Here is a 15,718-nt window from a genome sequence, read left to right as displayed (position 1 = left end):
GATAATTGACCTTCTAAATTTGCATAATCAGCCAGGATGGAAAATCGAAATCATGGTGGAACAAATATTCCGTGGAGCATACCAAGGAAAGTGCAGGACAGTAAGCAAAGCGTGAGAAGGATGATATATCTGCTTCTCACCAATATCTAGTGAATCATTTGGCCGAAATTTTGTGTGGTGCTGGTAGCATGATCCACATCAGACCAGAGCAAAAGAAAAAGAGACGAGAGCCATACTTGTAATCATGTAAACAGAAGTACAGAACCCAAGAACCCTGCTGAGTCTCAAAACACACACAGACACACAAGTCAACGACCCAAAACAGTGCCTTCCTTGTAGATAATGCACGGAGCACTAATTCAATCCTGGTAGATGAAAGCAAACGGGTCCCTCACAGAAAAATCAGATCCTCTTCTGAAGTTCAGAAACCACTTATCTTCTCCTTCTTTCAATGCACTCTCAACGAGCTGCACTGAGCAGCTTTCACTGGCCCATTTTGCAGCGAACAAAGGTTCCACTTTGGAGCGCGCCTCCGTCATTGATGTGAAACTTCCTTTGCCAAACACAATCACCAAATTTATGAGTACCCGTGCAGTTTCCAGGAAGAACTTGAGGAAGGACAGCTCGGCACGCTCCCCTCGGAAGTTACGGAAGATCATCAGCTTAATGTGCGACTGGACACATTCGATGGCACCAGCTTCCTGCCAGAACTTGAAGTTGAGCTTGCCAGTGGGCTCATCAGTTTTGCTGGACTGTAAATTGGTTCAAACAGCACAAACTTCAGCTCTAGACAGATAGGGAAGCAATATTTATTCGATGATGACAGTGTGAAAAAAAATAGAAATTAATTAATGCGGAATTAAGTGAGGGGTTTTCACCTCAAGATGCAACCTGTCAAGGTTCGGAAAACATCTGAGGAAGCTCGGCAACATCTTGGCATTGTTGCGGACTGAAAAGCACATCCTTAAGCTGAGGGTCTTGACACTTGGCACCATGGTGTTCGGACTGGCCCCTGTCCCAGCCTGCAGTGAAGCAAATTTGGTGAGTCAGGTTCACAACTGACATTAAATTTGACGATTGGGAACTTCATAGTGCTGGATGCACCTTGATGACTGTGTTGCCGATTTGTAGCACGTGCCATTTCGGGTCCAAATAGCCAAATGTCCTTAACGCAGGGGCATGGCCAATCTTGACCCTCCTTGGCAAGCCGTCACGAGCCGATGATGACCAGATGATGAGTCTCTCGAGCTGCGGCGCGTTCTCCACGGCTATTTCTAGCTCCATGCTCTCGATGATCTGCACGCACCGGAGGCTGCGGCTGACCAGACAGAGGCGCCTCAGCAAAATATTAGCTTGGATGCATAGGGACCTCAGCACGGGGCTCTTGGCAAGGACGAAGTCCATGTCCTGGTTCTCAATGCCCATACAGGAGAGGCCGAGTTCAGCTAGGTGCGGGAACGCCACGGCGCGCGGTAGGTCGGCCGTGTCAGGGAACTTCCAGAGGCCAAGGTAGAGGCGGGTGAGCGTCGCCATGCCGAAGAACGTGGCAGGGAGGTCCATGTTGAGCGGCCACGGGCGGTTGACGAGGACGAGTTCTCGGACTCCCTTGACGGCGAGGGTCTGGAGCCAGCGCGCGAGCAGGCCCGGGAACGCCTCCATGTGGCTGCTGGTGAGGTGGATGTGGCGGAAGGGCCCCGGGTGCGCGGCGAGGACGCGGGAGACGGCGGAGGCGACGCCCCGCCCGTCGGAGCGCGCGACCTGGAGCGGAGCGGCGTCGCCTCCGGGAGGGAAGAGGTGGGCGTCGACGAGGATGAGCGGAGTCGAGTGCCAGACGCCTCGCCAGCGGCAGGAGAGCGCGGTGGTGCGCGCGGCGTCCTTGATGGGGAGGCGGGAGACGATGTCGCGGAGGAGCGCGTCCGGAAGGCCGCTGATGCGGTCGGCGCCGTCGGGGGCGGGGAGCGCGGAGAGGGTGGCGTGGTGGGAGACGGCCTGCTCGGGGAGGACGTAGTGGACGAGGGAGAGCGCGGTGCGCGTGTCGTCTTCCAGAACCTGCGGGTTCATGCCCCGGTCCCGCCACAGGGCCACAGTAGGACGGTCCATGGGGACGGGCGGAACACGGATTTCCATGGCCGTTGTCGCCGCCGGCGAGGGTTTTGGAATTTGGGGGTTTGTGACTGCGACGGGGGATTGGTAAGGATGCAGACAGGTGGTGCCGTGTGCGTGCGAGGCGAGTGAGGAACCCGGTCGGTTGGGCTGGGCCACATGTCAGAGAAAGCCGTATATATGCCATGGCCATCGGTCCTTCTTCGAAGCGCTTGTTTTTTTTTACTGTACGTCGTCGTACGATTTAACAAGTAAGTTAAACTTTCTTAAATTCAAACTAATTTTTAAAAACAATATCAATATTTATGTCTTTAAATATATTTATAAAAATACATTTTATAACTAATTTAGTGATACTTTGTTTGGTTCTATTAATGTTTATATTTTTTATATAAATATAGTCAAACTTGAAACTGTTTGAACATTCAAAAAGTGAGGATTTTTTTTAGAACAGAGGGAGTATTGGTTTGATTATGAAAATTTTCAAACACGTCTTTGTTCACCCTACAGCTACAAATCTGAAAATGCAGATAAGAAAAAGTCGAAAGTGTTGTGTGAAATTTTGTTCTGAGCTCTAGCGAACACTTTTGTTGTTCAAAAAATAGCCTATTTAAAGTCTACTAGCCTACAGGTCTAGAGTGCATCCTTTTTGTGAAGGTAAGATCTGTTATCATTTGAATGAAAAATCGATAGGTAAATTTGTTTCTTGACAATGCCATCGTCATTACTTTTTGTTGTTGGTGGTGATGTAAATTAACTCTGTTGGTAAAATAATGAGATGCTACTCCGTTATAATAAAGTATTATCAATTATTATTTACCACAATAACTATATTCAAGGTGAAATGGAGTCCCTTAGCTAATTACTACATTCATTCTCTTTTATGGCCTGTTTAGTTTCTCATGAAATATAAAATACTAACTACTTTGAAATGATGAAATGAAAAATACCAAAATTTTTAGGGTTACGTTTAGTTCTATTCAAAATCCAGAATTTATTGTCTTCATTATAGCCTCTTGAGGCTCTTTTGGGTTTTTCTTTAGCCTCTTAAAGCCAAAATCCAAAATAGAGAATGACAATCATTTTGCCAAAAATTTTGTATGGTGTTTGTTCTATTATTTAAAATGATGGACCAAAACCCATAATTTTTTGGGGTGAAATGGGAACTAAGAGCATCTCCAAGAGACTAGGTAAAATTATATTCTAAACTATAAGATTTAGCCATTGTGTAAAATAAAAAACTCACTCAAAGCATAGAGTTCTACAACAGCCTTGTATATGATAGCTAGTGAGAATGACATGCTATATATGACAAGCGAAAATTTAGAAATAGTAAACTTGCTATTTTAGCAAACCAGATAGCACACTTGTTGGACTTTATTTTTTGCTTTAAAAATTGTAAAAGTAGCCTAGATAACATAGATAACATATCTGTTGGAGTTGCTCTAAACAACCCCTATATATAAGGCCTAAGTAGACATGACACAATCTCTTAACCTACACTTTTACCATTTATTTATTTATAATATATTATTTATATTTATAAATTCATAACAATTTGATAGTACATTTAATTACCAATCTAACCATATCAAGTTTATAGTATCATAATTAAAATTGTTAGCTAAATTATTGGTCAAAATTTTAAAAGTTTAACTCTTGATATGTGTGCACACAAGAAAAAGGAGGGAGTAGCTTTGTGTCTGTTGTGGGTAGTGGTATTTACTATGTAGCAAACAATAGACGCCACCACAAGAGAGACTAGAAATTATAAGATTAGTTAGAAAAAAATATAGCATTGGATTTTACGTCTAATAGCTTAGAGGTAATTAAATTGCCATGCCCGATGCAATTATGAGATTAATGAAAATAAAAAAAATCTACATTGTTGGATTTATGATGGTATAATAGCTTAGATTAAACAAAAAAATATATATGCCTAATATAACTATGAGATTAGTCGGGAAAGAAGATACAAAACCAACATCATTGAATTTTATGATAATTTAATGGATTTAGATTAAATCTAAGAGGTTATGTCTGTAGATAAAACAAGAAATGGAAAAGATCTACAACATAGAATTATGATAATTTAAAGACTTAGATTTTTTGTCAAAAAAAGGCTTAGATTAATAAACAGAATTCATGCCTAATACAATTAATTGATACTCCATCATTCCAAAATGATAAGTCAGTTTAGCTTCTAGGTATATTGCTTTTGCAAAACACCTAAATATACATTATGTCAAGATGCATAGTTTTGATTTAGAAAGATTAAAAAAATAAAAATAATAAGTAAATTTAAAAAAATAAAGATTTTGATTATCATTCGAGTTGGAAAGAAAACGCTTAAGGCCTTGTGTGGATGTAATCAAATTCGCTTCAATCTATATGTGTTGGAGTAGAATTTGAACTAAATTTCACCTAAATCCAACCCTAACGTGTACGGATTGAAACACGGCCTAAATATAGGTTCCATGTAAAGCACAATTGCTAAAAGGTAAGAATGTTAACAAAAACTATGAAAAGTTAATAGTTTGGTCTCCAAATGAATGCAGAGGAGAAAAAAAAAGATACCGAAAGAAAACACAATGCATCTTTGGCGGGCTCCAACACGTGCTAACCTGATGAACAATGTGATCAATACAATGGTTCAGGTCACAGTTACGAATATAGCACGTACAGTACGTGCTCCTTTTGCAAAAATGGAAACTAAAATAAGATGTAGTGCCGGTGCGGCCAACCCCCGTGGTCGTGAGAGACTGAGAGTAATCATGCCATGGAATGGAGGACGCAGCGCGGTTGCTCGATCAATGAGTATACTCTGCTCTGTCATGGCCCCTCGTCCAGCAAAGTTAACGTGTTTGGTGAGCTGCCACGCCAAGCATAAATGGCGCGCCCCGGCGATCGCCTATGGCATTCGCACTCTCCGAGCTAAGCCACAGTGAGCAAGGCAACTGAGTGAGCTCAGGTAGCCGTCACGCACTGTACACTTGATGGCTAGCTTCGTCGAACAACTCAAGGACAAGTTCCTCGGCCTCGTCTACCGCGTAACCAGCTAGGATGGTTGTGGCATCGGTGTCGGCAGAGACAAGGACGATGTTCCAGAGACCTAAGTTGTCAAGTGTCCAGCAGGTCCTGCTCTAGAATCTCGCCTTCCAGTTTGTCGTCGATTGAGGTTTTGTTTAGGTTACTAACTTATTATGTGTCCCCTGTGTATTTGTGAATTTTGCACTTGCAGCCCGTTGAGATCAGGTCGAGAGACCCCGTTGTGGACGAAGGATCAGCGGCAGGGGCCAATTGTTTCATACTGCCAAACAAGCTCGAGATTGCTACACTTGCTGGTGTTTAGTATTCCAAGGTTAATGCTGGTGCAGTGTGTAGTGTTATTGATTGATTTTTCCTTTATAATTAAACCTGGTGAATTTTTTTACTTTTCCCTTTTTTGTTTCTTTTAGTGTTATCATTGTAATTCCTAGTGTACGAGTGTACGTGTTGTATCTTGCTATCTCCGAGTAAATAAAAAGTAATGATACATGCCCAGGCCACCTAGAAGAATTTCCCAAAAAACATGGGCACCAGGACTCTATGCATCAAAATCCTGAAAGAAACCTTGAATCTACACAGGCACCAGGTCACGAAGCTAAGGCTTTCGTGCTACCCTCACATATCATATAAATGACTAATAATTTTTTGCAGTAAGTAGAAAGTCAGTGCCTTTCTAAGTGTCGAAAGACTGTCAAACAAGTCGATATTCGATGGAGCTGTAACGTCCAACCTAAGTCCCTAAAAAATACAGGAGATCAACTCAGGTGCATTTTCACGCGACTTCTCTAGCCTTCAGCAAATGGCGTCAGTGTCTACATCACCATCGCCTTCTCCAAGACCTTCACATGAGGGGCTTCGCCACCATCTTTAGTGACTTCATCAATATCGTCTCCACTGAAAAAACTTTTTTAGGAGGGCCATCACCAAACAACTTTGTATGAGGGCCTTCGCCATCACTTTTAGTGACTTCACCAACCTCGCCTCCACCGAACACCTATGCAGGAGGGTCTTCGCCTATAGTCGTGGCAAACCAGGATGCCTCACCTCTGTTGATACACCAGCACGAGGGGCTCCACCGACACCTTCGTCGTCCATACCAATAACTACTCCACCAAGCACCTTTGCAAGAGAGTCTTCAACAAGAGGGGCTTCACCATCATCCTCGACTACTACAATGGTTCAAGAGCCTTCAACTCCTTCGACATCAACATTGATGGCACCTTGTCCCGTCGCTAAGCTTGAGGGGCTACACCAACTCCTTCACCACCAAGCTCTACAACACCTTCAGCGATGGACCTTGTTCATTGGGCCTTCATATTACTCAACGTCTACATCAACGAACATCTACTTCCACTACTACTATTACATCAACCACAACTTCGTCATGAGAACGACCAAGAGAGCTGGGAGAGCTATCAGAGGACCAACAACTTCGGACATGAAGACTCTTTGTCCGGTGCTCACGAGAAGGCCTTGAGGACAATGACTCTCTCATTGAGAAGACTCAAGAGAAGACCTCCATGACAAGGAGGCTTGAAGATGAAGACCTCCACACTGAGTAGGCCTTGAAGATGAAGACCTCCACACCGAGAAGCTCAAAGATAAAGAACTTTGTGCCAAGAAGACTTCAGTGTTGAAGAACTTCACATTGAGAAGATATTGGAGGAGAAGGAATTGAGGATAAAGGCCTATGCACCAAGAAAAGCTAATGAACCATGCCATAGAAGTGCGTAAAAAGGCAAAGCCTAAAGGTGAAGACATCTGCAAGAACGAGGCACTCCAGGGTAGATGGCTCAGGACTTAGAACACGTATTGGTTAGAGTCATGCACATGCTCTTTTATCCATGCCCTTTTTTTCCCACAGGGTTTTTGGGGATGGAGTTTTTAGTGAGGCGTGTATGTGTGGTTCGTGAAGGGCAATCCTCGCAACCAAGGTTTGAGTTGTATTGTGCCTCTTCTAGTGTTAGCATCTACTAGGTCATGTAGTACCACACATAACATAGTAGATGAGGGGCTAACTATTGGGACATGTCCTATTCAAATGGGCCAAGTCTCCTAGAAGAGGTCCTACTAGAGCCATTAGAGTGGCATGTAAAATCCACCCCCACTGAGGAGTCGCTTAAAAATTTCTGCTTGCCTATATAATGCCATGATCATAAGGGCAAGGGGGCACCCCTTCCAACACTAGTCAAAAAACCCTAGTCGTCTCTCTCTACTCTCCTATACTAAAGCCGTTCAGGAACCATTTTCCCAACAAGAAATTTTACTTCTATACTTATTATATAAAATCAAAGACTGTGTTGCATTAATCAAGACCACTAACTAGCATTGACCATAGTAAAAAATGCAAATACATACTAACAAAACTTATATGTCGGTGGATCAAAATAGGTGTAAGGATTATGTCGCATTAAATTTCTTCACAAATCTAAAAATTTGAAAGTTGTGCCCTCAAACTCAAAAGCAAACACTATCCAAAACACCATCTGTCATCTACAAGTATTTGAATAAACTAGTGCAATGACTACATGTGTAACCTTTATGTTGTATTATCAACCATACATAAGTATATGAATAAACCAACAAAACCCACATCTAAAGAAGCTGATGATGTCTCCAATGTTCTGCTAAACTCAAATCTCTCCAACTCAAGTCTTTAGGCCTCCATAACTTTTTTTATCTCTAGAAACATCAGATTAAGGGTCCACCATGCACGCTGGGATCGTACGTCTTGGGGTGTCGATATCTGTCTCTCACTCTCTCAGCAGCTAGGATGTTGGCTTGATATGGTATAGTAGGAGCACTGTTGTACTCATTTTGTGGGAAATTCTCATTCGGGAAAAAATATTCACAAAAAAATCTTTGAGTAAAAAATAAAAAGGAGCAAAACAAAAATGAAAGATGCATTAAGAAGGATAAGAATGAAACTCGATCTGAAACGGAAGAGGGGTGAGAGACACATCGGGGTAGTACCTCTTGAAGTCCTCTGTTCCTATGCATTAGCGGAGGGTCACAATGTTCTTGCTAGGCACTACAGCTTCATCTCCATTGGTAATCTCGTAGGTAGCCAGACAAGAATAGAAGCTACACATACATGTATGTATGCTTGATGGCTAGCTTCGTCGCTCAGCTCATGGACAAGTTTCTCGACCTCATCTAACGCGTAACCGGCTAGGGTGGCTGTGGCACCAGCAGCAGCAGAGACAAGGACGATGTGCTAGAGACCACCAAGCTACCAAATGTCTACCAGGTCCTGCTCTAGAATCTCGCCTCTTAGTTTGTCGTCGATTGAGGTTTTGTGTTTTGGTTACTGACGTATTACGTGCCTCTGTATTTGTGATTTTTGCACTTGTAGCCATTGAGATCAGGTCAAGAGACCCCGTTGTGGGCGGAGGATTAGTGGCAGGGGTCAATTGCAAGCTCGACATTGCTACTCTTGCTGGTGTTCCGTATTCGAAGGTTTTCCCCCTCAAAGACGGTTCTTTCCAAAACACTACTTCATCTGTGTGCATGGTTATTGATTGATTTCTCCTCTGTAATTAAACCTAGTGAATTTTTTCCTTTTCCATTTTTCCTTGTGTTTCTTTTAGTATTACCATTGTAATTCCGAGTGTGCGAGTGTACGTATTGTATCTTGCTATCTCCGAGTAAATAAAAAAAATTAATGATTTGACTAATACTACTTTCATTCTTGAACTGAGCGGGCTAGGAATGAACCTAAAGGAATGGACATACTCATTAGTTTTAAAAAAGAAGGAAAGAAAGAAAAAAAAAGAAAGAATAGACATTCTAGTCACGTAGGCAAGGCGAAAAGGTGCAAATTGATAGGAAATAAGCAAGATGAAAACATAACAGTATGTTCAAAAAAAGATAGCAATGTCCACCTGGGGTTGTCAGGGTAAAATAGTCTTTTCTCCGCTTAATACCACCATTCCAACTCCAAACTAAAGGAAATATCAAATAGGAAAGAAAAACTTAAGACAAGAATAGATAGGAAAGGATTTAAGTTTGGGTGTAAGATAAGAAGGCAATATTCTTATTCAGTGTCAAATAGGAAATTTTCTCAATATATTTAAATTCTTGAGCTAAGCTATTCATTGAATTTTGTTCATTCAATTTGAGTATATATTAAACTAGGAGGATTCCCATTGCCGCGAATATGAAGAAGGAATCTATATTTATGGTGTTGGTAATGCAAGAACATGATATAAGGCGGTCTCCAACAAGTAACTCATCACGAGACCCAAAACCAAAATGGGTCGCCAACACAATACCTATAGCCTCCAACAGAGTACCTATATGGAAGACCTATTTTTGGTATCAGGAGAGATATAACCCAAATATGAGTATCCTCTCTCCTTGAGACCCATTTGCATGAAGGATTCTCTTTTGGGTCTTGTTGTTGGAGAAGACTAAAAATGGGTATGGAGCCCTTTGCCTGTAGCGCTACCTAAACTTGAAATGAGTCTTGTATTTTAGGTAACCGTTATTGGAGACAGTCTAATATATGTATAGATTTATTAGTATGATTATGGATATTGTATAAATAATGGATGATGTCTCGCTGACGAGGATATCATAATTCTTGTACAAATGATTGTGGACTACTGAGGTGGATATCTTGCATGTCAAGAGAAATTGCTAGTGATAAATGATAGTGGACTACTGAGGTAGATATTTTATACTTCAAGAGAAACTAGAAGGATTCCCCGCACGTTGCCGCGGGTACGAAGGAGGTATATAAATATATAACTCTTTTATTAGCATAATCATGGAGATTGTATCCATAGTAAATGATGTGTCTTGTTGATGTGGATATCATAATTCTTATGCTAATAAACTTTAATATAAATAATAGTAGATTGCTGAGGTGGACACCTTGCATGTCAAGAGAAATTGATAGTGACAAATGATAGTGAACTGTTGAGGTGGACGCTTTGCATTTTAAGGGAAATAGATTGTGGAGTTAATGGTGAACTGCTGAGGTAGACCTCTTGCATGTCAAGAGAAATAGATAGTGAGGATTGCTGAGGTGGGCACCTTGCATGTCAAGATAAAATTGATAGTGACAAATGTAGTGGACTGCTTTGCATTTTAAGAGAAATAGATTGTAGGGTTGAGGTGGACGTCTTGCATTTCAAGAGAAATAGATAGTGGGGTTTTGCTTTATAAGAGTTATAGATAGATAATGGGATTTTAATTTATAAAAGTTATAGATAGATTAAGATGTGTGCTTGTATTTTTATGTCAGTATTATTATATTTAATGGTGGATGACGCCTCCTTTCGATGATGACTCCACTCATCCTGGATAAGGTGTGCGTGATCATTCGCAAAGAAAAGGTGTGCGTGATCAACATCAATGGTGCACCATATATGCCTCAGCAACAAGCAAAGGACCTTCCGACCTTGTTTCAAAAAAAAAAAGCAAATGCTCTTATCTTTCGGAGCGGGAAAATAAAATCGGCTGAGGGAAGGTTTTAACACAGCCTATTGAAATTGGCTTTGGGCCTGCTGATTCGGTAGGGAATACGTGGGCCTCAAGAAGGCCGATAATATTAGAGAGTAGGTTGTGTGCTTGCATAGTGCAACTTCAGCTCTCTACATCCTTCCTTAACTGTTCCTCAAAAAAAAAACATCCTTCCTTAATTATTGATATATAGAAATAGAAATTTTGACCAAAGTATATACAAGAGCTTCTCTAATTAGATCTTCAGATATTTTCATATTTCTCGTTAGCCAAATATTGAAAGCAAAATTGGCTCTAGAATGCACCCAGACCCAGCGGAGTTGCCATTAGTACTACATAGTACACTTACTAGTATACTTGGCCAAACATTAGTCAAAGAGTGATGTTGGAAGAATACGTATCAGTCGGAGTGTTTCTACAGCTACCAGCATCTGAACATTCGCCAACTTGGCGGGCTCCTTGATAATTTTTGGTGGCCACACGGTCGGCGGTGAGCTGAGCGGCCATGGCAGTGAGTGATGAGCAGGACAGTACGTACCGTGTGGCCCGGCAAGCGCATTCACCACATGGAGAACTAGAGAAGCGAGCCAGTACGCGTCGTGGGGTGCGACTGTGCGAACGATGGACATGGACCCAAAGCTGCAAGCCTTCAAGTCGTCGAGCATCGTGGTGGCCATGGTGACCAGGGCGTCGACGTCCGGTCGAGATCTCTGCGTGGCATCGACGTCGAGATCATCGAGATCATTGACGTGTGGTTCAGAACCATGCATCGTGCACTGTTCTTTCACATACACTACGCATCAACCAGATGTCAATTATTGCACGGGTCTACGAACAGTTTGTACATCATCGTCCCATCGCCATCACGCTAGCGCAGGGCGAGGAACTCCGACTTGAAAAATTGCTGACTTGACAGATTTCATCGGATGAGAGAGAAGTTTCATTCCCATAAAACTCATGTGGCTCGGTTACCTAGTTTATAATCTTGGTAACTGTGTCATGAAACTATGCATCGAGACTGGCCTTAGGTCCCATGCATAGAGCAAAATTCAGTGGAGCCAACGGATTTTTTTTGTTTTGTTTTATATAAAAACTTACCAACTTCAATAGTATAAAAAGTTGTCACTTTGCAAATCACATATCATTGACATTTGCCAATTCATTTAAAATTATTAGAACTCTATGACAATATATTTTGTAAGTTGTTACTTTAAATAAACTTGTGCATGCATTTTGGCTGAGGGGTATGCCAATATTGGTAGCTTATAATCTTTTGATAGACGAAACTCAGCATAGGCCTTGTTTAGTTCCCAAAAAATTTTGCAAAATTTTTCAGATTCCCCGTCACATCGAATCTTTAGACGCATGCATGAAGTATTAAATATAGACGAAAATAAAAACTAATTACACAGTTTGGTCGAAATTGACGAAACGAATCTTTTGAGTCTAATTAGTCCATAATTGGACAATATTTGTCAAATACAAACGAAAGTGCTACAGTGTCGATTTTGCAAAAAAATTTGGAACTAAACAAGGCCTAAGTGTCACGGTGTAAGCTAGAATGGTTCTTTATACTTTATACCATTATTACAGTAATTAAGTTTGTATAATCATTTTATATAAAATATAAAAGTATTTTTTGAATAAAATATACAATAAGTACAAAAAAAATGTATTTGACATGTGGATAGAAAATATACAACGATTAGTGAGATCATAAATTTAAATGTATATCATAATGTTGCAAAAAGGATGCAACAATAGTTGACAAACTTAAGGTACGATTTCAACTATATATGTAGTTTTTTAGTGATATATATATTTTATATATCATAGAAGTGCAATGCAAAGAAAAACATAGATAGAGTAATTTGTAAATTTATCACAGCCTCATAGAGACCATAAAGTATCTAAATGGATAAATATAATCAAGTTGATTAAAAATTTTAATACTTATATAGCATAGGTTGCGCTAAGCAAGAGTTGCTATGGGCTGGTTAACATAAAGGAGATGCACTTATTCTCATGTAAGGGTTCACCTCTACACATGCTTCAAAGCAAACATTGTACGAGTGGACTAGTGATGATGGCTCAAGCTATCTTATCAGCTATGCTTTAATATACATATATTTATAACTTTTCCTATATTTTAGGTGTCTAAATTTCAGGCAGCGCTCTTATGTACAACCAACTACAAGCATATTTTATGATTTGTTCTTTGTATTTATACCATATCATATCAATTTTTCTTGTTTAACTTTAAAAATAATTATTAATTATTAATTGTCTTTGTGCCAATATAGATCATATTTTATTAAGTTTGTGGTTTTGTCTATTATTGATTATGTCTACATAAATTTCAACAAAGTATTTTAGTATAAAATATATACAATAATCATCGCCAGAAAGAAATCTAAAATCTAGGCACCTGAATTTTAGCAAGTCTCTATAGTTAAGTATTATTTCATAATTCCAAAGAGCCTATGTAAAGTTATTAGTTTTAATTTGTATTTGTTGTCGCATGCACCTGTGCTCATCGATGCATTTATGCAAAGTTAGTTTTGTCTGATGTAACCTTTTCTAATACAAAATGCATTTATGAAAAATCTTCAGCTCAAATCACTCAAACAACATGGACGCTTCTAATAAAATGCGGCATCTGTACCATTTTCAGGGGAAATCATTTGAACTCACTCGGTGATGTATGTTCGATAAAAAAAACGATTACTGGTTCAATCCGTCTACTTTGTTCGGTAGTACCATGTATTGTATATATATTCAATCAAAACTTTGGTAGTTATGTTAAAGTGCATATACAAAACTGCATAGTGATATACAGAGTACTAAGAAGCATTCAAACAACCACGGCAAGAAGAAAAAAACTCAGGATGAAAGAGGAAACTAGAATTGCATAAGTTCTACAATCTTCTGAACAGCGAAGAGAACTAGATATATATAGTACAACAGTTACCAACAATAGAGCATGCGATTATATAACTAATTAATAAAGTGAAAATAAACGACAGAAGCTGCTAGCCACATGACCCGTTTTTTTGGTTCCTCTATCCAAAGCTGTGGCGACAGGAGGCGCCAATGCCGCTGGCCGCGCACAGAGTTGTGTGTGCCTACAGCATCATCCCATGCATGCATGCGGCCGCCGGCTGCGGCCATGATCCACGATCGACCTCGACCACACCCTGCTGGTACATCCTTAGTTCAGAGATGCATGGACACAGATAATCACTGAAGAACCATGCGTGGAATTAAATGTCCAAATAATCCATACCTGATCATTGCATTGCCTCTCGATCAAAAACCTTCCCCTTTTCAGAACGAACAATGCATATGCATATATGAATATGCATGAATGGATGCATGTAAGCGCGGGTGTAGTAGCCCTGAATGCCGAGCTCGGATAGAAGAGGAGAGGAGACCAGGGAGGGGCTCTCCCAGCCTGGTCCCCCAGGGGCTCGTCGATGGAGCTGCCCTGAATTTATACTGCAGCGTTGCCGATGACTAGCTGCAGCCGGCCGGATTAGTTTATGCCTGCGAATCTGCGATAACTAGTGGATGGGTAGCAAGGGAGTGAGGGCCGGGCCAGCGCCAAGCGCCCGGGGACTAGCTAGCTTGGGGGCATGGGCATGGCTGCCATGCCCCTCAACCTGAGCTAGCTCTGGGACTCTGATGGGGATCATGCATGCTGTGCATAGGGAGTGGCAGTGAGTGCGTGTTGCATTGCATGCAAGGCTTTGTCCTTTGACGCCTGTCGACTGGCGCGAAAAGACTCGAGAATCTCCCTGCACGAGTATGTGAAAGTTCCATGCAAGCCTCAATTTCAGTGCTTGGTGCGCGCGGCATATCATGCATTGAGATGGAGCTGGCTAGGTGGCTAGAATCTTTCCCCCGCCCCCTTGCCATTACAAACACACAACGCAAAAACCAGTTTGAAGCTAGCCATTCAGTGACAGGAGCGCAGCAGGAGCAGGAGCAGCGCTGGTGGTCGGACCCATCAGCAGTCACAAAACCAAACCCACAGACAGCCTGAGCCTCATCATCAGTTCATCACAGGACGCACGTGAAAGTGAAAACGTGCAACGACAAGCGCTGCGCTGTCTGTGAGCACCCATGTGCTCGATCGTAGATGGACGTGCACTCGTGCAGTGCCCAGTGCAGTTTAGCAGTAGCGCTGCCGCCGTCCATCCGTGTGGCGCCCTGCATGCCATGCCACTTGCCACGGGCGGCCATCATCATATCAAGAATCTCTGCACCTGGTAACAACGCCCCATGCATGCACCGCGGCGAAAAACGTAGAATAGCACGGAGCAGGTTCCAGCAGGCAGCAGCAGGTAGTACATCGTAGTACGTGAGCGTCGCGGCCACGGCTGATTTCAGACCGTGCACTTCGCGCGCACGCTGACCTGACGACGTCCTCGCAGTCGCAGTCGCAGCAGGGCACGGGCGCACGGCGAGCACCGTACCGAGCAGCCGAGCCGGGCACGAGCAGCGGCAGCGGCGGCGTCTGAGCCGAGCGCCTCTGCAGTCTGTGTTATCTAAACTAGATAGCAAACCAATGTAATCTTTGTTTCAAGTATTGTTTAGATCATGCATTAGTCGTAGTGGGCTATGACACGATCGGTGGCGTGCTGGATCGTGATCTAAGCCGAGTCGGTCTTGTATCCGGCACCAGAACGCGTGCTGCGCACGCGGCGTGCTCCGCAGTGAAACGGAGTCGCGCACGGCCGTGATCTGGCGCGGAGAGTCCTTGGCACAAACGCCAAGATTGTATCTGCATCATGTGTATATAAGAGCATGAATAATAGACCGAAAGGCTGCAATGTTGGGCAGCGCCTAATTAATTCTATCTTGAGTTCATCTTCTAGCTCTCGCCGTGGTCACCGCCGTCGAGCGTCGCCGGGTTCGCGCACAGGAACGCTATTCGGTTCCAACACGTGGTATCAGAGCCGTTTGGGCTTGACAGGAGAGGTGTTCGGTGCAATTGGAGAGTAGATGACGAAGCTAGGTGACTCAGATCATCATCAAGAAGAAGAAGAAGAAGGCGAGAACTCTAACAACGCCGAGATGAGTTCGTCGGAGAAAG

At 42.3% G+C, this 15,718-nt stretch overlaps 1 protein-coding gene and 1 long non-coding RNA gene across 2 annotated transcripts; one reads left to right on the top strand and one right to left on the bottom strand.

The window, feature by feature from the left end:
• LOC8068452 (F-box/FBD/LRR-repeat protein At1g13570) lies at positions 104 to 2,217 on the bottom strand. The gene is made up of 3 exons (XM_002447144.2): positions 1,105 to 2,217; positions 879 to 1,022; positions 104 to 752 (listed from the first exon to the last, which is right to left on the bottom strand). The coding sequence occupies exons 1-3, from the start codon at positions 2,125 to 2,127 to the stop codon at positions 360 to 362; spliced, it is 1,560 nt and encodes a 519-aa protein (XP_002447189.1). The 5' UTR covers positions 2,128 to 2,217; the 3' UTR covers positions 104 to 359.
• Positions 5,035 to 5,673, top strand: LOC110436650. Its single transcript, XR_002454468.1, has 2 exons — positions 5,035 to 5,238; positions 5,345 to 5,673. It is a non-coding gene; the product is annotated as an uncharacterized LOC110436650 (long non-coding RNA).

Source organism: Sorghum bicolor, chromosome 6, assembly GCF_000003195.3.
Source record: "Sorghum bicolor cultivar BTx623 chromosome 6, Sorghum_bicolor_NCBIv3, whole genome shotgun sequence".
Taxonomy (NCBI): domain Eukaryota; kingdom Viridiplantae; phylum Streptophyta; class Magnoliopsida; order Poales; family Poaceae; genus Sorghum; species Sorghum bicolor.
The sequence above is the reverse complement of the archived record's forward strand: the minus strand, read 5'-3'. Positions and strand labels throughout refer to the sequence as shown.